Genomic DNA, 24,049 nt, shown 5'->3' with positions numbered 1-24,049 from the left:
ATATTCAAGCTCATAGTTAAGATGAACATGGATGTCTCTTCCAAAATTGTAAATTTCATGGCCTCTGGATCAGTTTTTCTGGTATTAGGGTGGGACTCTATTGATTATAATATAGGAAAAATACATAAATCCTTTGAATGGTTGTATTTTGTTTTACGTGCTCTTTGAGAATTTTCACTCATATTGAGACATCTCAATGTACCGATGAAGGGCTTCGAAATTTGACCTTTACTTGTCACTCAGTGCCATTGAGCACTTAGGGATCTTTATCGTGCAAACGCCTGTCGTGACAGGGTTCCTCGGTTTTTAAGATATCTCATAAGAAGGATCGACCCACAACTTTCACTTCAAATTGCCGAAGAAACAGTTGCAACCCATTTTTTAATCGACTTAGGTCGTCGACCACGTGGCGCAGTGGTTAGAGCGTCTGCTCTAGAGTTTCAAAGTAGAGTTGATCCATACGTCGCGGGTTCGAATCCCACTGTGGGACGTTAAGATCGGTCCTTCGGATGAGACCGTATAAAATGACGTCCCATGTCGCAGTAAGTGCTTGCACGAAAAATATTCCTCCCTACTCAATAGCCCTTATGCCGAGTATAGGACAAAATTTGCAGCTCTCCACCAGCAAATGGTGGCGTCTTAATATGAGTGAAAAGTTCCAGAGAGGGACGTTAAACAATAAACAATCAATTGACTAAGGGCAGTCGCGGCAGATATACCATAAATTCTTTGAAAATCATCTTCTCTGCTCATGGGCATAATATGCATTTAGTACAAAATTATGATGATTAGGTATGTCTTTTCAAAAATTGTGAATTTTATGGCCCCAGAATTTTGTAGTTTTACGGACGCTACTGATTATATATTGAAAGTGCATTGAATCTTTGAAATCTTCTTCTCTGTTCCTGGTTATAAATAATTAAGTACATAGCTATAAGGAGCATCGATGCATCTTCCTAAATCGTGAATTTCACGACCTTTGGGTCAGGATTCAAGTATTTGGGTGGGGCTTTATTGATTATCATATAGAAAATGCATTGAACGTTTGAAAATCTTCATTTCTGCTCCTGAATATTAAATAAATTATCTAAGTACAAAGATATGAGGAGCATGGATGTCTCTTCCAAAATTATAAATTTCATTGCCTCTTGGTCAGGAGTTCTAGAATTAGGGTGCTGCCCTATTGATTACATGTATAAAGTGAAACTACATAAATTATTCGATTGATTGATTGTTTCTTGTTTTACGTCCATTTCGAGAATTTTTTAATCGTGTATATGTAGAGAATTGACTGTGATTGGTGTGTTTAAAAATTGATTCTGATTTCTATGGAAATGCTTCCTCGATAAAAATTTATACAATATAGTTTCGTATCCCAACATTTTGATCAAAAATTGAAATAACAGTAACCCATATTTTTTAAAATACATGTAGTATACAACGTGATTATGTTGACATGTGACTTATTTATGTTACGTGCAAGATAATTATGTGGACATGCAAACTGAACATGTCAACATGAGAAAAATATATATTGACATGCAACTTATCATCTTGCATGTTAACATAAATAAGTTGCATGAATAAATAAATATCTAACCTGCTGTCATAAAAATGTCGCATGTCTAAATAATTATGTTACAAATTTACATAATTAAGTAGCATATTGACATATATATCTTGCAATTGGACATAAATATCCTGCGTTTCTACACATTTACCACGCATAATAACATAAATAAGCCACATATCAGCATACTGGTACCTTATGTTTCATATTGCATGTATGATGCGTGAGTACGTAAATTTTACAATGTTAAAATTACAATTTTTTTAAAATAATAATTCTTCTTGCATATTGACATAATCATCTTGCATGTTTACCAGTTTATTAATATCTCTTTGGTTGTTATTTAACAACCTAGAGATCAATACATATTAATATAACATATATACATACATGCGTGAGCATAACATATAACATATTTACAATGTGTGCTTATAATCAAGTATTTCCATATAATAATTGTTTACATTGATGTTAACCTGGAGGTTTGACTCTCTCGTTTACAATTTTAATAAAAGAACAAAGTTTACTGAATAGTCCAACATTTTTGGAAGAAAACAATTCATTAAACTTGATAACATTTGGTCTTGAAAAATAATATTTCGGAATATACAATTTTCTTTCATCTTTTAACTTTTCACAACATAAAATATAGTGGAATTCGTCACCAAGATCATTTTTACAGAAAAGACATATTCTATTAATTCTTTCAGTACCTTCCCATCTACCTGTTTCAATTGGTAATTTATGGTTTGCTGTTCTAAATCTAGCTAAAAGAACTTTATTCGGTAATAACCAATATTTGCCCCCCAAATCAAACTTTGATGGAGATATATTTAATTAAGTTCTTAAAAAGGGGAGTATATGCTGACTTCAAAGCACTGAATATTTTCATAAGTATTGACGTCATATGTACGTAATGACGTCACAAACATGACGTAAATTTCAGTTTTTTTTAATGAATTTTACACAAAAATGTACATATTTCGTCGATATTTTGAGTAAAAGTCACCGAGCGCATGTGTGTTCAGGATCAATATTTTGATATAATGTGTAGAATGATAATGTCAATGAAATATTTCAATATTGTTCCTGAACAAACTTGCGCTCTATAAATTTTAAAGCTAAAATTGCTGAAATTTGTCCATTTTGTTCTCTTTCTGAATAAGGATATAAAATTGGACTAGTTTGTGACGTCATTAAAACAAAAATTGTGAATACACTGCTTTGAAACTATAATAGTTTCTGTTAATTTATATTTCTCATACAATTTATTGAACTCAGCAGGATTCAGTCAAAATTTGACTTTTGTGGGGGCAAATATATGCAATATACCACATATAGTTCTTTGTTTCTTATAATTACTTAAGCTGCTATCTACATAAAATTGGCATTCAAAGTGTAAATTTGTAAATAGATTATATGTCACACCTTTTGAAGAATCATTACAGGGTGAAATCCAATTTTGTTGAAACTGATCTAGTAATTTTTGTTTCAAACTTTTAATAAGCCAAGTTCTATTAAATAATTATTTTTGATTCCAAATATTACTATATCCACAATCGTCTAAAATTGATTTCAAATGCTTTAACCAATTAGATTCATGTCCATTATCAAATTTTGCACGAAGTAATTTATACATTAAAAAAATATTTCGATTGTTTTCCATGTGATTTTTTTTTACAAGTATGCAACAATTCTTGTTTTGATATGTATAATTAAAGGTACTCTACCTAATTCACCATAGATCATAAAATTTGGAGTACTTGGTTTTAAATGAAAAAACAGGATGCGAATAGCAAGCATATCACATCTTGTGGCCCCTTTTGTTTTGATGTGCCATCTTTTTGCTATATTTTTCTTAAAATGTTTGATCTTATTGTTTTATAGGAATTTTTTCTAGTCATTTTTTGGGGGATCAGACATTTTTCATATTTTACGTAATTTCAATCAGTGCTTGTGAGTCTGATCCCCATTCTTTTGTATAAAATATTTTCTTTATATCGTCATTTAAATAAATGACATTATTCATCTCTGTGAATGTGTTTGAGTTAATCTTTTGCAAAATAAGCAAAAACTAGCTGCGGTGAGCCTGCCGAGCATTTGAAGACATAAAGCATTTTACAGAATTTTAAATGTACTACCATTTCAACATTACCATAACCCCACACTTCACAACCATACAATAAAATTGGAACTACAATTATGTCGAACCAATACAATTTGTCATATAGAGAAAGATGTAATTGGTTACCCTTTTTCAAAATACCATACATAGCTTTCGTTGCTCTTTCAGTAGCATATTGTTTTTTGTCTTCATGAATGAGCCTGTTGTTGAGAATATACATGTAACTCCTAGAAATTTGAAATGTTTAACAATTTCAATTTCTTTGTTATTGTAATAAAAAAATTTATGTGGTATACGTCCCTTTAAAAAATAATTATTTTTGTTTTTTTTTTTCAATATTAACTTCTAGCTTCCATTTTTCACAATACAATAAAAACTAAGTAACTGATTCTGTAAATCTTCGGGTGATTCCGATAGTAAAACTGTATCATCTGCATACAAAATAAGCATTTTAAGCAAAACACCATGTTCTTTTTCAATCTCATTTGATATTGTTGAGACACCAATATTGTTATGTGCAATTAAAAAAGATTCTACATCATTCAGGAATAAAGCAAATAAAAAAGGGCGATAAGTTTTCCCCTTGTCGTATCCCTATTTTGCATGGAAAGTATTCAGTAACATATTGTTTTTGCATGTTGACATAAATTATATAAGGGGGGGGGGGAGAGAAAATGTCACCCTATAATCGAGGCTGCACGGCTTTGATTATGTAATTAAAATAGATTTGATTATGTAATTAAAATACCTTTGTTTATCTAAGAAATACATGGGTATTTATTTTCAGATGATCATTGCGAGGTATATTTGAACCATATGGATGGAAAGGATACAATAAAACACTAAAAATGAGTACATATATATTTTAACGAGGCCGAGTCTAATTCGAGTGCGCATCACATTGCGCAGCTTTTTAATTTCATGCAGTCATTTGTGTGACAGTACATCTTTGAAAATTATTTTGATTTTAATACAAAATTAATATTATTTGTAACTAATACTGATATGAAAATATGATTTTACGACAAGAATTGTAAAAAGAACATTGAAATGGCTCTAACAACGTCACTGTTTTCAGATTTTGTAAGCAGTGCATGACGCTGAAGAATGACGCATAACTCGCTTGTATGTTCAAGACTTCCATGGATATTTTACTAAAAACTCATGACAAAACTTCCCAAGAAACATACTAGCAATCTAAAAATTGCTATTTTTACCAAAAAATTGTAGGCGCCGATAATTCATCTGCAAAGATATGTATTTTTACCTTAATATGGCAATTTTAGAGGAATTGGGCTTCGAAAAAATAGACTTAGTAATTACTACCTAGACCAACCTAGATGGTGAACATTTTTGAAATTTCACAGTTTGGTGACTTTTTACATAAACTTTCATCTACTTGAATGAAAAAGAAATCCCTAGGGCAGAAATACAAAAAATATGGAAAAGATGTGATAATTTGGCGATTTTCCAACAAATTCCCATAGGGTCCTATAGTAAAATTTGACAACTTTTGAGATGGCCCCCTAAGAAATCGGGGTGGTAAACATTCGATTTTTTAATCTTAAAACAATAAATATAACAGTAAAAATTAATTATCAAAAAATTATCAAAATCCCTAGGGCAGAAATAATTAGACTCGGCCTCGTTAAAAAAATATTTATGTCATGTACGTGTTTAAAATCTAAAAAAAGAGAAGACAATCACAGACGATTGAAGAACAGAGTAATGGTGTGTTCATGTTCTTGAGTAAGCATGATGGCTGAGAAGAGAGAAAGTGAAGGAAGGACAGATGACGAGGCAAACGTAAGTTTATATTTTAATAAGACAAAGAAGCACAGAAAAATCATACAATTTTGTTTAACAACAGACAGTATCTTTATACATATACTAAAATGCTTCAAACATTCTAAAATGAGTTTAAAGTAACAAGATATTAATAGGACGTTAAAAGAAAACGAATGAAGACGGACCCTTCTGGTGCTTATAGCAGCATTTCTGATGACACAAGTACTCAGTCCGACATAAGCGAGCAGCTCTCCGAACAAAAATACCAACCTCAGACCTCTGGTAAGTAAAATATTTGCCCTTTGTCAATTTTTTTTTGTAAACGTTAAAGTTCTTTTCATTAACGTGACATCGATAAATTTTTTAATTTCATTTACTTATTGTATGTTTTTGAACGTCCCTCTCGAGATTTTTTCACTCGTATGGAAACGCCACAGCTTGCCCGTGGAGAATTACAAATTTTGCTCTATGATCGATACTCAGGGTCATTGAGCAATGAGGGATCTCTTATGTGCTAGCACCTACTGCGACATGGGACCTCGGTTTATACGGTCTTATTCGAAGGACCGGTCTCCACATCCCACACACTGGGATTTGAATCCCTAATGATCGAGACGACTCCTTACTTCGCGACTCTAGAGCAGACGCTCTAACCACTGTGCCACGCGGACGACTTTTAAAATTTTAGATGAAATATGCTTTTTCACCCCTTAGAGATAATAATGAAGGAATATTAGAATTCATATTTTTAAAAATTTAGATAGCAATTGAATGTAGCTATAAAACTACAAAAACATTTCTTTATTTACCCATAATATATAAATTATGATAAATCATCAATGCCCCCAACCCCCCTTTTTTGGAGATAGTTTTGGCAGATATGAAATAAGATGTGTTTTTTGTGTAATACAGTGTTAAATGTTTTCCTCGATATTTTGTGATATTAACTGATATAAAAGATGAATATATTTCTCACAGATCCGTTATCAGATTTAACAGACAATCAGCGTGTCGTTCTCTTCACCCTGTTTCTGTTTGGATATGAACTGTATCCGGGTGATGATGAGGACGTCTCTATGGGAGACATTGATGTCTGGAAGACACTGGAAGAGCTGTACGACAGGGAACTGGTGGAATGTGTCGGACATACTAACAATAGATTCAATCCTGTGTACATGTACACATGTGCCAATCATTACAATCGATTTAAGATAATGGAATCTTACAGAGAGAACTGTTTGCTGAGTGACATAGATAAAGACTTCCTCGTAGAAGTGGCCTCAGATATCCCCTTAAATTATTTTGGAACAGAGTCTTATATCTTAAACTTAGATGTTTCAAGTCCACAAGACAAGAGATCTATAACAATAATGAGATTGATGATGGATGGGATGATGAACAGAATAATAAACTTTTCTGGTATGTAACCTTCACTTACTCTTCTAAATCTAAATTTAAAATAAAGTGATCACAGGTATATGTAAATCTACAGCACATTACTGATTTGATCCTTTTTGATCAGTTTAATTGGTTATAGACATATTTCTTTAAATGTAAATAATACATTTAAAATCATAAGTCCTGCTGGAAGAAGAAGCATCCTTCCTTAATAAATCCAACGTAGATATAAAGAATACTTCATACTTTATATTTTCGTATCAAATATCAAATTGTATTTTGCCAAAAAAAAAAAAATTAATAATAAAATAAAATGAAAATGCCTAAGGCTTGTTCTTGTTAATATTTCGAAACACTATATAAACAAATTAGATAAAACAAATATAAAAATCACATATTACACGTAGATGTTTTGTTTTTCTCATTCAATTTGCTTAAGGCTTGTTCTTGTTAATATATGGAAACATGATACCAACAAGTTGGACGAAGCAAATATTAAAATCACATATTACACGTAGGTATATTGTTTTCTCATTCAATTTTGCTTTTATAAATATTCAAGACAACTTGAAAATTCCTTAAACAGTTAATTTTCTATCGGAATTGATAACATTCAATGAATTGATAAAATTCATGATGTGTTTGTTAAATGGTTTGACAAGGATGGTAGTAGTACAGGGATTTTATACAGTGGCTGTACTGTGTTTAAACGGAGTAAAACAGAACTTTAACAGTGGGTAACAGAGTTTATCATAGATTTTTCAGAATATCAGGGAATTTTAAGTTAGTAGTGTTTTCATTAGTATGTTTCATTATTAGAATTTAGTTCGTTTTGATTGCACACGTCACCACCCTAATTAGTCCAAATAAAGACGAATTACTCTCTTTTTTCTGTTTTTTTCTTGGTCTCAGAACATTAAAAAATAATTGTAATAACCAACTAAAGTAAAACTATTTTTTCTGTGTCATAAAGACAGGAGTGACAGAATTCCACTTCGATTCTACCATGACTCTGAAAAATTTGTCCAATTTTGTAAGAATTACTGTACCCGGAGAAACATACACCCTACAGATTGGTCTAATGGGGTCTGTGATACAGATGTCAAGAGATATTACTCAGTATACACAATACTCTTTGGATACGATGAAGGTAAACAAGAATACATATACGTAATAAATTATTTACAGAGGAGAGAATTTGTTAAAGAACAAAACTTACTATTGAATACAAATATCGCAAAACTTTTAAACAACTTTTTAGAATATAAATGGAATGCATAAATTGTATTCAGCGTTTATTGTTTGAATTACTTTCAAACTGCACAAATTTACTTTCAGAATTCCTGTCAGAATTCCTGAAATTCGTTTTAAACAAGTCAAAATGGAGCATACTTGTACTTATTTTGCTATCAGAGAATTACAGCATTCTATATGAACAAAGAGTGTTGAAAGAGAAAGTCGAACGAACACAACATACATTTTTAGGACTAACTGATTCTGAATATGGGATGTCTGATATCACGTTACTTATACAAGAATTGATTGACAAGGATAAAATACTAAAAATGAATAAAGAGAAGAATTCACTAGAGTTTATATCAGAGGATATACGTCATCTTGTAATGGGATTTTTTGTTCTGAACTGTTTAAAATCTGATGAGGACTACAAGAACTACATCAAATTGTCATCATTTGACTCGGTATTTGACTATGTCCGTACTTTAGACTATGGACGTGATAAAGTGGGAATCGGAGAAAGATGTGTCTACTTACCAATGACGTTGGAGGAGACCCTGGTAAGAGAGGTTGGAATAGACATCGTGCGACACGTCATAGTGACGGTAGAAAGAACACACGATATGGTGTCCAATATTTGTAAGTTTCTCATGAATTATATAATTTCTGAACAGTAATACCAAAGTATCCCACTTATATGTTCTCTCTGCCTCGTAATATTTTCTTTACTTTTTTAGAAGGGTATGGAGGAATAGATATATTTGATTAAGCTTTGGACTCGGCACTTAGATACTTAGTACATTGACGATGTATTATAATTGTCTTTTACTAATTGTTATGTCTATCCATATGTCGACTCGGTATATCCCAGTGAACTTAAAATGAAAGACACTACAGAGTCCACAACTTCTGTTTCATGTGTTGTTGTTTTACTATGTAGCATAAAGGTTAACTAACAACTAAACTGTATGACAAACGAGATGACTTCAATTTTAATATTTTTGATTTTTCTTATTTGTGCAGTTCTGAGTATATTTCCTTGCTACCTGCATGAAACATATGGAGATAACGAACAGTATTCAAGATCAAAGGTCCATAAAACAATACAAAATAGGAGCAGAGCAAACACGGACCTCCGAAACATCAGAGGTGGGATCAGGTGCCATAGAGGATCCCCTGCCAACCGGTCACGCCCGCTGTGTGCTCCTTTGTCATGTTAGGGAAATAACGGAAAGATTATCAAAAGTCGTCTAATGACGTCACTTCCGGCCAATCGAAAGAAGTCAGAAAATGCTTATTTTTTGCCGTTATTGACATGTTTTTGGGTGATATTTGTCAACGGAAGTGTAAATTAAATTATCCAACCATCGACGTCACTTCCGGGTTAACTGGAAGTAGCCAGAAATGTCTTACTTTTGCAATAATTAACATATATTTGGAGGATTTAAACAACTGGAAACGTTATTACTTATTTTTGAAAAAACAGGACGGAAGACCTACTTGTTGTTTTTTACGAGCTCGGCTCTAATTATTTTTGAAATCGATTACGTAAAGATCTGTGTAGCTAATCTATATATACAATGCTCATGGCAGGTGTGACTGGTCAACAGAGGAGGCTTACTTTTAGGCACCTGGTCCAACCTTTCCAGGGGTCTGTGTTTTATACCCTATCAACATATTTGTATTGTTTATAGATTTTTGAAATCGGTAACTTTATACAAGTACATTTGGATTGTTAATTTCATCAACAATTGTCAACAGTTAATTGTCACAAAAACGAGGACTATTTTGTATAAAGTTAAATGACATGTGCATTATTGTAAAAGCTTACAAATTTTACATGAAATATTATAAACTATTTTGGAACATGATTTTTATGCAAAAAATGGTTTACCAAATTACACGACATTTCTGTTTTCATTCAGTAAATGTTCCAGTGGAAATTCTTCACTGGGACTACGAAGCAAGATGCAGGTACGTAGATTGTGCAAAGAAAGGGACACAAACAATTCACAGGGCTCGCGCTATGATCGTTGGCTGTGCTGGTGCTGGAAAAACAACTCTTCTGAAACGACTACAGAAGCGATCACTCGATGAATTACAACAGGTTCAAAGTACTGTAGGCCTTCAAGTGCATGAGGACATCTTTGAAATTTTGGAGGAAAGCGAGTTTTTAAAAGGTTAGTGTTCAATTTCAACGTTTCAAAGATCATTTACAGGCAGATTTGTGCCACACGAAAAAAGTAAGGGACATTCAGCCATTTTTGTTAATAAAATCTATTTTCTACTGATGTTTTTACGCAGCCAATAGGAAAATATTGACATACGAGGTTTGTCCGGTAAAATCGCGCACAAGTTGTTCAAATTGAAAAATAATCATCACTGCGTTCTAAAAAGTTTACTACTTTAAAGTACATTTTTCATCAATATACATAGCAAATCAATACATATATGCAAAAATAAACAAATTATGAGGTTTTATGTTATGTGTTGTATCGCCTTACGGTGCACGGATGATGACGACAAAGAGCCTAAAGCAGCGTCACGTTCTCTCCTTTCTTAAAAAAATTGAACAAGTCCCAGTTTAATTTAGGAATTTGATTGCTACACATACTTTTGTTTCCTTTTATACCTCCAAAAATTGTCAAGAACCAATCTCACCCACCCCCGGGGTCTTCTGCAGATTTATTAGAAAGTTATTGACAGCATTCTCAATATCATTCAACTAAAAAGAAATATTTTATCAATGTTGTCAGCGACATAGTACAGTGACAGCATCTTTCGCTGTTAACCTATCCGTATGTTTTGTGTACCCGAGGACTCACTAAGAAAACTTCCATTTCAATTGTATGCTTAACGAGGCTGAGTGCGCATGACTTTTGCGCAGTCTCTTAATTTCACGCAGTAACATGTGCGACAGTACACCTTTCCCAAATATTGTGATTTTAATATAAAATTAACATTATCGGAAATGCCTACTGGTCTGAAAATGTTAATTTACGATAATAACTTGGAAAAAACGCTGAAATGAATCTAACGACGTCACTGTATTCCGATTTTGTAAGCAATACATGACGCTAAAGAATGGCATATGACTCGCTTATATGTTTGTAGATGCTCAGGGATATTATACTAAAAACTGATGTCATAACATCAGAAGAAACACTGTAGCAGTCTAAATATTGCTATTTTTACCACAAAAAAATCATCTGTGCCGATAATTCATCTGCACCAATATGTATTTATACCATAATATGGCAATTTTAGAGGTCAGAGTATCGACAAAAAACTTTGTAATAAGACCAAGACCAACCTAGAAGGTAAACTTTTTTGAAATTTCATAATTTATTGACTTTTTACAATAACTTTCATCTATTTGACTTAAAAGAATTCCCTAGTGTAAAAATACATAAAATATGGGGAAAATGTGATAATTTGGCGCATTTCCGACAAATTCCCATAGGGTCCAATCGTACAAATTAACATCTTTTGAGATGACCCCCAAAGAAATTGGAATGGTAAGCATTCGATTTTTTAATCTTAAAACAATAAATATATAACAGTAATGATTAACGAACAATTAGGAAAATCCCTGGGGTAGAAATAATTAGACTGGGCCTCGTTAAGATATATATTTATATTTTTCCCCTTTTGTATTCATTTAAAGTCTGTAAGTGCATTATTACTATATTTAAATCAACGAAACTGCCCTTCAATGCCCCGTTGCATAACGTAACGTCATCAAACGCCGCCATCTTTGTTGTTGTGTTTATCACTTTCCAATTTGAAATGCTAAGGAAACTGCCAAAATTACACAACTGCCTTGAAATTTTTCAAAAGACGACAAAATAATAGGAATTTAAAAAAGAATATTTAACTTCCTTCTTTTTTAAAAAAATAATTTTATTTCGAAAAAATTCTCGAGTATTTAAATATAAGTCCGAGATCATTTTGATATTTTTACATAAACAGTCAAGTTTTTTAAAAAATGCTTTAGCTGTTACAGAAGAAACAGATAAGGAAGGGAAGCAACTTTTGAGTGTCATGGACTTTGGAGGACAGTGTGCATATTACGCCTGTCATCAGGTGTATCTCAGCAGAAGGGCTTTCTATCTACTAGTGATAGATATGTCTAAGTCGTTTGGAGAAAAAGTCGACCCAGCACTGTGTGAACAGGAAGGAACAATGTTTGCTGACTGGACTTATGGGGGTAAGGGACCAGTTTTTTTAATCTATGATTTTTTGTTTATATTTTCTGAGGTTGAGGTACGTTTGCACTCACAACTCCAATTGAGTTCTATTAAAAAGAAATATACCGATTTTGGAAAAATATTCCTCAGTATTTTTTAATATGATTATAAATCATCCTTACGTCATGGGCTGATTTCTACACATGTCTTAAATCAAGTTCATCAAAGAAATAAAGTTTTAAGATTCAAAAAGTGTTAGGTTCTTTTTAAATCCAAAATATTTCTGAAATCCCTAGTAAAATAACGTTTATTTTTAAAGTGTAAGTTCAAAATTGATTTTAAGGACAGACGATACAAACCTTAATCAAAAAGCTTCAAAATAACAGCCTATGTATTATCTATATGAGTAAAATGAATGCTTTTTTTTATACGCATATTCATAAGACGGGATATTTTAAAAACTGATGATACAAACCTATGTCATAAAAATTGATAATAGCAACCCGAGTCATGTTTCAATGAGGAAAATAAACACGTTTAACCGTGTAATTTTTAATTCTGTATTCAACGTTTCACAAAATTGGAATTTGAAGTGAAAAAAAAAAATTGGAAAGATTTATAAGAAGTTTTACAGAAAAGTAGAATGTTGAACATCATAGAAGGTTTATAATTTCTTAATAGATATTGTTAATAATTAAGGTATTGCTTATTATGATGTTTATTTAACTTGGAAAAACCTACAATATTTATACAGTAGGCTATATGGAGAGTATAAATCGAAAAATGAAATCAAAAATTAAAAATACTCCTAATCTAAGGAGAAAATATTAAGACTTTGTGTAAAATATGTAATCATGTTAAAGAAACTAAAGTAGAATTACATACAAAAAGCAGTTTAATTGTATGTAAAAGATAAAAATAATTTTGAGTGTACTCTTAAGTACTCTATCTTATCTGTTTAGTAAGATCACTTTTCAACTGACTCTTTTTTTTTTTTTTAAAAAAGTCTTGAAAAACAACTAATTAAAAAAAATGCCTAACAATGTCACTTTTCACAGGTGCTTTCATTGTCTTAGGGATACTACGAATTTAAACCGTACGACCTTAACTTTAAAGTAAAACATACTCTTGAAAAACTTTTAAGATCTTGGACATTTCTCAAAACCAAAGTACTAGAAAATATTGAGCCCCTTCATTGAATTTTAGCATCTTTTTGCAAGATGACTCTTAGTTGCTCTACATACAAAAACAGATAGACACCACAGATTTGATCAAATTATTTCTAAATTCACAGAATACCTCCTGTTTTGGCTGAAGTCGGTTCACACCTATTGTGACAGTGATGCCTCTGTTATCGTCATTGGAACTCATCTTGACAAAGTTAAAGAGCAGGTTCTAGAATGCCATTGATATATCTATTATTTATCATATATCCTTCAGCATTAAACTGTTTAATGATACAATAGAAATAAATATTTACTCTGATAAAATTTTGAAAGCATACATCGCTTAAATATTTTTAGAAATGCCGTATTTTGCAGAATTCTGACACTTTCTACAACAGTATACTTGACCACTTGAAGTTAAGCAAACATTTGAGAACACACTTGGACAGGAAAAGATGCTTTGTCCTTGGCTTTCAGAAAGATGGTGCATGTTGCAAGGATTCATTAATAGAACTAGAGAAATGTATTGTAACAATTGCTAAAGAAGATAAATGGAAGGAAACCATTCCAACAGACTGGGCTCTTTGTGAGATTGTGTTCAGAGAGAGCAGAAGACGAAAACTCAGAATGACTTCCATCAGAGATTTATCGTCTAAATGTTTTGGTGGAAACAGAGAAAAATATACACAAATAGGAGATGTTCTAAAATTTTACCATGACATAGGTGTCTTGCTGTACTTTAATGACAACAATATGTCTGAAACTGTCATTATTGATATCCAGTGGTTTATTGATTCATTTAAGAATATTATTACCGATCCAAACCACGTCAGGGATATTGCAGAAAATTACACGGATTGGTGGAATTTTTATGAAAGTGGACACATCCTGGACAGACTTTTAACTGGTATATGGGACAACAGACATTTCAAAGTAAGTTTTTGGGACAGAAATCAACAGAAAACGAATCTTCTCCAATATATGCAGCGTCTTGGTCTAATTGCTGTAGGTACCTATGCACATTACATTCCCTGTATGAACAAGCGAGCATTTGGAATCAAGGAAGAAAACTATTTCCGATCTCTTCAAAGTAAAACCTCCGTACTGGTCTTTAGATTTCAGTTTCTGCCTTGTTTTTTCTACTACCGCCTTATTGTTGCTTGTTTAACACGGACCAATGGAGAATGGATGGTGTTAGAAGACAATGGACTTTGTTTGTACAAAAATGTTGCCTGCTTTGCTTATAGGCAACATGTAGTCGCTCTAGCAGTAAACAGTTCATCGATTCAGCTTCAGATATTTCAGCCCACCAATGTTCTTGTAATAAAAGAAGTAGCATTGAAAGTACGCAATACTGTTGAAAGCTTACTTATGAACCTGCTTGGGAACTTCCACAAAAAAATTGATATGTTTACAGTTGGATACCAATGTTGTAAACAGGAAGTGTTTCTGGAACACGATGATTGTTTTGTTGAAGAGAAAGACATTTACAGAAAAGGGAAGGTAACATGTCCAAGGCATGGAATGATCAATCACCACGTATTATATGAATCTTCCCTTCTAGTTTACTGGAAAGCGGTGAGTGAAACATAATAATTCATTATTAAGGTTATTGTTTGTAATAGCACTTACTTTGTTTTTGCTTCAATAAACAAAAGAATAGTTGTTTATCCACAAAAAAAATTATTTATTACATTTTGCCTCTATTTTCAGGATGTTATAGCGGAAATTCCAGGTATTAATATACAGTTATTGACTGGGTATGAGGGCAACATATGATTTGTTGGACCTGAAGGTGAAAATGTTGCCCGAGGCCGCAGGCCAAGGGCAACATTTTCATCTTCAGGTCCAACAAATCATATGTTGCCCGAATCCCAGTCTATAACTGTTTTGTTATACCCTTCACTGCTCACTTAAGATTGATCAATTTTATCAATACACGCTATACTATCAATTATTTTATATGGAAAATTATGACTTCTTCAGTAAAAATAAAACATCAAGCTGAGAAAGAACAAAATCAATTATAAATCTATTATATTACAAAAATTATTTATCACAAAACATACTCTTCCCTTCTACCTTACCTTGCTGTTAGCAACAACTCTTAATAGCTCTTAACTTCGGCTATTTTCGCGTCGCCGATATTGAACGATGATTATTAATTGTGACGTAACAGACAAGTGACGTTGCGGTCTAACAATTCTTATGTAAGACCGGTCAATAGTGAAATTGTTAGACCGACGTAATAAACATTTCTTTTGTTGGACTTTTTATCAGTAATAAATATATAGAAGGATATTTATAAGGGTATAACAAAATAAAATAATCATTTTAGTTAATAAGTAGCTATATAGGAATTATTTTTAGTAGAAGAAAAATCGCTTTAAGAATTGATTTTTAAGCATTCTGTAATTCTTTTAATGGCTTTGTCTTCTCAGATATAGATGACCTTATGGATCAGGATGAATGTACCCGTTTTTCTGAACCAGAAGTTAGGAAAATGAATTTCAAGACTTTTGAGAAACTCACAAAAATAGGAAGAGACGCTTTGCAGCTCTATTTTGACAGAATATTTCCACCTATAGACCTAGTTACAACACTTACCACGAACAAGGAAAGTCTGCAACATGGACAATATAAAATGAATCAAGATCAGTGTAGTCTGCTTTTCCCAGGTATTCTACAACAGACAAATTTTGTCTATCATTTTATACAAAGCAAAATACTATACAAAATACTATAAAATACTATACAAAATACTATAAAATTTTACGTCCATATATTAAAAGATATAAACACATTGATTTATTTTTATTTCTTCTATTTTTGACATATAAATATATATGTAGTCCACAATTTTATCATTCAACCTTTTTGTAAGAACTTAGAATCGCCGATTGAATAATAATCTTGATTTAGAATATCATAACAGAATGCAAAACTTATATTACGGATGAATTTAATTTTAACTTTTGATATGTTTTTTTCTCAATTTATTTTTTTTTTGTAGTAATTAAAAGGTTTTTTTTTGTATATCCATACAGCTGATAAGTCGATTCCCACTTCATCCACATTTGATGTAACCATAATGTACAAATTGTTGAGAAACTATGGCCCAAACCTCCTTTCTCCAACCAACGGCTGGGGAAAGAAACCTGAGATAGGACAAAAACTCATCACTGATGACGTAGAAAGAATACGAATATACAGGAATGAAGTGGAACACAAAACACAGACAACCAACGTGATGGAGAAGGACGATTTTGATCTGAAATGGAGAGACCTTTCTCAGGTGCAAAATCAGTCCTTGTTTTATCTTGCTTAAATATATAATATTATTTTAAGTAGAAATTGAGATATTGTGCTTTTATTATTTCCTTCTTTTCTATACCAACGATGTATTCATCTTATGAACAAATAAAATATAGATCAAGGAACTAACAGAATCTTCTTTATTAACCATTTAATTTAGTATCATATTGAAAATTTTCCAAAACAAAACTTATAGATTTTAAATTTCACACTTTGATGGAAGATATCATTTTGTCATTATGTAGGCTAGCTAATTACCGAACTATCGTAGAATACAACATTTTTGGGACGAGAGACATTTTTGGCGTTCTTAAAACGCGTTATGGACATAAATATATAAAAGTGTAATCGTTATAATAAAATTTTGTGAGCAGAAAATGTAATTAACAGAATAAGACGTTGATCTCTTCATTTGCTGAATTTCTTTTTGATGCTTTTATGATGCAGTTTGTAACGTTTTAGAGCAGTGCTTCAATTTGATGCTTTTTTCAGAAACCAATAGTAGAATTTAACTCTGTGAAAATTAAATATTGCAGGCAACATGGATGTTGATAATCTCGATTATCTAGTATTAATATTATTTTCGATATTGGCGGATATTGTACATGTAATTACATACATGTACATGCTTTGGTTTAAAATAAATGAATCCAAATACAAAAATTATATAATAAATAATGCATGAATGAATTAAATAATTACCTAATTGAAATAATTACAGATATTGAAAGATAAGCCTTTTTGATTGAACAAAATTTCCATGTACAGATTTGAAATAAGTTTGCATAGCCTACCTTTAAGTTAATTACTTTATAAAGCATTGTTTTCTTTATAACAGGCAATACTGAGACTCAGCAATGGATCATTAAAAGAAGACATCATGTCCCTCAGACGACAGAGATAAATGTGTGACGTCCATTGAGTATATTTAACAATATTTCCATCGTCTCAATGCCAGATGAAGAGCAGATCAAACTTTGAAAATAACTCATCAGCATAGCAGAAAATAACTCATCAGCGTAACAAACTATGAAAATAATTGTTTTTCATCGTGAGAAATGGACGTAGTACGAGGGTTGATCCAAACGTAATGTCACAACTTTGATAAAATTACTATAAATCGACGTAAAACAACAAAATTAAACATGATGAAAGCTGCATTTATTTCAAATCAAATCTGAAAAATTCAAAGCAATATGATGTAAACTTTTTTAAAACATCGGATTTTAAACAATGTGTTTTTATGGTAGTCGCCGCACCTAAATAAATAACGTCATATGACGGATACGCGCCGTCATTCTTTTAAGTGTTTTCCCTTCGTTTCATTAAAACTTATTTGTGATTCGCAAACACTTTCACCAATTTCACTTTCTTTGAAAATTCTTGGTACCATTGTACACTCACTCTTTTCATAATTAAGCCCTCTCTCATTTTTTTAACAGTAGCATAAGGCAACCTTAAAAATTCACCTGTCACTCTATCCGTCTGTGTTTTTGGACAACGTCAGAAACCATTGAACGTTTCCGTCCGATCTCCTGTCTTTCGGTCTTTTTGTCCTCTGCTGATCATTCAATGACCCATCATTCGCCCGAAATTGCTGAAACCATCTATAAAGAAGTCTCTTATTTTCATTTTTTATTCTGTTAGTCTAATTAATTAACGAAACTGTCGCTGGTGATGATTCCCAGATTTTGAAGCAAAAATGCATTTACAACTCGTCGTTTTTCCCCCATTTGGACAATCCCTTTGTTCAATTCAGAGAGTAAAACAACAGTTTTTATGGTTATAAATACCAATGCCGTCATTTAATTTTCAATTAAAGACTAGAAAATGGCTTGAATTGTGTCTTTTAAAAAAAAAGAGATATTTGGTGCTTTTTTAGAATCGTTTAAATGTGTTCGTATTTTTTTTATTCTAAGGAAAAAATACACTTTAAAATGTGACGTTCAGTAGTGACGCGGCGACACCCCCTATGATATATGTTTTAAACATTTATGAAATAAATTTAAATAAACATTATTGAATGAAAATTCCAATGTTTATTATATTTGTATTGGTGCATCTTTTGGTATATTGTATTTGATAATATGACACCAAATGTGAAATATAGACATTACTTTTGGATCAACCCTCGTATTAACGATAAAAATGAGAGAAAAGATTATAAACACAAATGATAAAACGGTGGCCATATTTCATTTCACTGAAGTCATTGTTGGCGGACAATCAACGTTCACTGCTTCATGAGGATGCAATGTCGCATATTTAGGGTGGCCCACGTGGTTCAAATCACTGGTTCCCCACAAAAGTGATAATTGCACAGTACTGTTTAAATATATCTGCAGGTGTACACGCCTATAGTATTAAAGACACCTATAATATGGCCCTAACAAATAAAGTCAACAAGACTAAAAAAACATTTCTTGGTGTTCCACAGTCAAGGAAAACTGACCAAAATAGTATTAAAAGGGGTTCCGGACACCATCCTCAGTATAATCTCTTCTAGAGCAACGCTAGACTTTCAGGACGTTTTAAAGTTTTCCCACTGGAAGATATTTCGGAAATTATACACCCAAAGTTCGGTGGAATCTTCAATTTGAAACCTGAATCACATATAACTTTTCGAAAATTAAGTATCACCATCTCGTATATATCACTCACGAATATATAGTTGCACAGTACTCTTCTTCACTAATGGTAATATTGTAAAATGTAATAAATCTTTATTGTAAATTAATTAATGGATATATTTTTAACACTGATATATGTTTTTTTCTTGTTATTCATTTAAAAAAATACATTAAGCAACAATATAAAGTATCATGCTTGGTTGTGTACTAAGTAATCAAGGAACAAATGGTCAGAGGTCTCAGTGTTGACAAAACACATGAACCCCCTCGAGACGCTTCAAGCGCATTAAGACAATCGCGATGGACGGACTCATACAAACTCCTGACGTCTGTCCAGTGCCCAATAAATCTAGTGCTCATCTCTCCGAATCGGAGACCTCACTTCTTTCCAAGGGGTTGAATTTCTGCCCCACGCCACATGAGGTCGACGAAAAACATTTAGAGAGGACACCCGAGCATTCTTCCGGAGACTTCGTTTGAAAGAGCACTTCTCTAGAAAAGACTCCGAAGTTAATTCATACGACTCTTCCAAGCCAGATTTACACGATCTAGAAGAACACAAACTCTATAGGCCAAAGAGTGACTGGAACCTGCAACGGACAAGTGCGGCACACTTGAGTCGTATATTGACGCCGTTGAGTCAGACAAAGAAAAATCCTCTCAATGCCAGACAAGACTCCCGGCAATTTGAGTAAGGAAGAGAGATCATAAAATTCACTATTAGAAAAAGGATAAGTAATATGTGATACTTAAAAATTCCAAGGAACTTTTGGAAATTTTAAAATCAAATTTTCTCCCCAAAATCAACGGCATAAAAATTTTTCTACATTTTATACAACCATTCCCTATGATACATTGTATTTGCTGACACGGTCATTATATGACTATAGAATTTATGAAATGATGACTTTAAACGAGATTGCTGATATTCTTGTTTCGTCTACTTGTTTGTCTATAATTTCCATCGTTTTAGAAATTGTATATACGTAGAGCATGCTCCTGCATATGAATCAACGGAAAGGTAAAACTCCGTACACTGGTGATATATAAAGATAAATTCATTTCGTTTTTCTTAGAGTTTGGTTGTTAGATAACCATATGCGTCTTTTTCAAGTAAAATATCCAAATAGAAAACAGACTCAGTAATATCAGACTCTACGGTATCTTTTGTCACAAGCCGATCAGGATATATCGCATCAACATAGGAATAAGAGTACTATTGTTAATTGACGATACGTCGTCGATATTTCTAAATGTAGAGTTGAAGGTCACTTTAAGTGTTTATTCTTTTCACGTATAAGAATTTGGACTAATTCTGCTTCATATGAATATGAAATAGGTCTGCTAATAACGGAGTGGAATTGGTACCCCCTGGATTTGCATTAGATTGTTGGAAGACCTCGTCTCAAAAATCACAAAGATTGATTGAATTTCATTCTTTAACACCGAGTCGGAAATATTTCAGCCATATTTAGGTCTTTGAATCTTTAATTCGGAGTTTGAAGTTTTTAAGATTTCTCTGACGGCCCCAGATGAGCCTACTCTTTTTCGAAAACCAGAGAAACGATCTTTTACGTGTCAAGTTGGTTGTAATCCTTGATACGGGGTGCCATTTAATGTTCCATCCGAAGGACATTGAATTCATAAATATGAAAACAGTTAAACGAACAATATACAACAAATTGCTAAGTATAATTATTTAAGAATCGAAATCTTTCTGTAAAAATTAGTTTTCTTAAAGTATTGTAAAATTTCATAAGTGTTTATACATTGTATTTGTAAAAAGGTCATACACTGTTTGCACATTATTATTAATAAAAAGTATGCTTCTAGCAGGCGAAAAATCTGTACATTCTAAATGTATATGATGTATAGTCATTTCAAAGTTGCAAGATATACATTAAGGTTGGTGTACCCTTTTTAATAAATAAGAATGAGTAAATCTTTCCGATTCCTATTCTTGATATGATATCTTCATCGTGATGTTTTAGGAAAAAATCAGATAATTGATTAACTTTGTTTTGCATTGCATAAAGTTAATTATTATCACAAAACTCCCAAAATATTTGCCAAAGAGAGTTTATGTAAATTTCTAATAAGTAATTCGCATCAGTATAAAAAAAACTTTAAATTGTACAAGTTCATACTTATGTGTTTTTTCGCAGCACTATCAGCTTTAGTGTTTCCAATTTGAATTGGGATCCAGCAAAGTTCAAGAATTTTACCTTGTTTAGTGTAGTTAAAGTATTTGATTAAAATATCTAGAATGTATGGATGATGGATGTTCACATTGTTTATGGATTGCAAGCAGGAGAGAGAATCTGACAAAATTGTAAAGGAATTGTCATTAGCACATTGCATGTAATCAAAAGCAAGTTGTATTGCCTTTGCTTCAGTTGTAAATATTGATGCTTCATCCGGAAGTCTTGTAGATAAAACATCGTTTTTAACCACCACAGCAGCAGCAACTCTGTTTTTGTCTTTTGAGCCATCTTTATAAATGTCAACTTAAAATTACGTCTCTTTAATTTCTGTTTAAAAGCAATTGGATTCGTTTCTGATTTCATAAATAATGTAAGGGATGTATTTACAGGTGGTTTTATTAATTTTTATGGTGGTATTTCAGGGACAAAAACTTGTTTTACAATATCCAAAGGTGAATCGGAATCACTTTTATGATTTTTAAATCTTAGACCAATTGCTGAATGCACTCTTTTTACTACATGTATATAAATCTTCATGCTTCGAATGAAAAACACAATTATGTGCAGGGTTATCACCATTTGCTTTTAATAAAACCACATAGTTATTGCCAATCAGAAACTCAAGCATCTTTTTGATGTCAACTTCAGCGTGTACAATCAGAATGTTTTTTTAACAAAAAAGTTCTGTAAATGACCAATGACAAAGTAAGTAAATTTACGCGTTCCATTTTTATTGAAAAAGCACCTGTCACTAATATTAACAAGAGGCCCAGGGGCCACATTGCTCACCTGAGCAATTGGCTAAGAAAAAGCACACATCAGATCAGAACTGGAGGTTTACTGAGGGGGGGGGACTTGAATTTTAACCCTCCAGGGGATCATGATTTGAACAAACTTAAATCTATACTACCTGAGGATGATTCCCTATAAATATCACTAAGCATGGCTTTAAAGTACTTGAAAAGAAGAATTTAAAAGGTTTCCCTAGATATTCCTATGTTAAACTTTAATCGGCCATTTGGCCCCACCCTACTGCCGGGGGTCATGATTTGAACAAACTTGAATCTACACTAACTGGGGATGATTCCACAGGAGTTTCATCTTTCCTGTCTCAATGGTTCTTGAGAAGAAGATTTTTCTTATATATTCCTATGTCAAACTTTGATAGGCCACTTTGGGAAAACACCTAAATTGATTTCCATTGATCAAAGAATCGATGATCAACCTTGATTTGGCTGACAGGTGTTGTGCACATGTCTCCGGCCCCGGGTTGGAACGGGGTACAACTTGTATATTCCGTGTATTTCATTGACTTAAACTCACACTGCATAAGATTTATGTCATGTAATGTACAATACTGATCGCTTAACAAATAAATTTAAAATAAAAATAGCAAGTTGATATCACACAATGATATAATTAAATTCACAGGGAGGACCTTCGTTATGTTTAAGTCAGAGAATTATAGCAAGCGCACTGTCTACACATGTATAAAAAAGATTATTCAACAAATTAAAGATGATTTACTTTTATTATTTAAACCAGTCACATTTTTCAATAAAAGGACAAAATATTTAAAACTCTTGTTAAAACATGTAAAATGAGAGCAAGTAAACGGAAAGTGGGGGGGGGGGGGGCGTTTTCAACTAACATGACTATATGTGCTCATTCATTTTCAGTTCTCCAGACGGTAAAATAAATTAATATTTACAAACATTAACTACATTAAAGATGCCTACTAAATGCTTTATTTGACAGTACAAATACATGTGAGAAAAAATATAAGTTGGGATTTTTAAAAACCTTTCTGTATAAAAAATAAACCTAGTTAAAATGTACTTGGGGAGAAAAACCACACACTTCAAATACAACAGAATGATTTTCCTCAGATAATGACAACTACGTGTAAGGAGAAATGTAAAGAAAAACATAAACATTTATGGAAGCCAATGTTAACATTATGATCTAAAAATGATTATGATAAAATTAATACACGAAAAATGAAACTGAAAACAACTTCATAAAATGTTACCTTTTCATTTAGAATAATTTATTTTGTAAGTATACCATAATAAATTTGTTGATAAAATACTTTTTTTTAAACAAATTATCATTTCTCAGGCTATTTTAGCCCATCCCCAGATTAAAAACAATGACCACAGTAATTATCAGTAAATCTCAGCATCGACAGCACATCAATAGTATTTATCAATATTTATCAAACTCAACAGTTTGAATTTTTGAAATTCATTTCGTTTCGTTGGGATCTAAAATATTCTTCAAAACTGACAATTGATTTTGAAGAATTTCTTCCTTAGAGAAGGAACTATGAGTATAAAATGGAAAACCACTTGTAGAATTAAAACATAAACATTTCTCATACATACTGTAAGCAAACAAATTATATGGCTGTGAATTTACTAGATT

General features: G+C 32.2%; 1 protein-coding gene across 2 annotated transcripts; it reads left to right on the top strand.

Moving 5' to 3' along the window:
* Positions 1-4,766: 4,766 nt before the first annotated feature.
* LOC134274360 (uncharacterized) lies at positions 4,767-19,550 on the top strand. 2 transcript variants are annotated; one of them, XM_062756644.1, is made up of 13 exons: positions 4,767-5,501; positions 5,639-5,765; positions 6,462-6,902; positions 7,855-8,031; positions 8,232-8,756; positions 10,043-10,297; positions 12,115-12,327; positions 13,602-13,699; positions 13,849-15,051; positions 15,187-15,208; positions 15,915-16,151; positions 16,521-16,768; positions 17,627-19,550. In XM_062756644.1, exons 1-13 carry the CDS (start codon positions 5,451-5,453, stop codon positions 17,690-17,692), a joined length of 3,663 nt encoding a protein of 1,220 aa, XP_062612628.1. In that variant the 5' UTR covers positions 4,767-5,450; the 3' UTR covers positions 17,693-19,550. The 2 variants fall into 2 exon arrangements, with proteins under 2 accessions (XP_062612628.1, XP_062612627.1); XM_062756643.1 differs by having other exon boundaries at positions 8,220-8,756.
* Positions 19,551-24,049: the final 4,499 nt, after the last annotated feature.

The sequence above is a fragment of the Saccostrea cucullata genome, unplaced genomic scaffold, assembly GCF_032062105.1.
Source record: "Saccostrea cucullata isolate Sc308-1 unplaced genomic scaffold, CSIRO_AGI_Scuc_v1 ctg791, whole genome shotgun sequence".
Lineage (NCBI taxonomy): Eukaryota > Metazoa > Mollusca > Bivalvia > Ostreida > Ostreidae > Saccostrea > Saccostrea cuccullata.
Note: the sequence above shows the minus strand (reverse complement) of the source record. Positions and strands in the feature narration are given on the sequence as shown.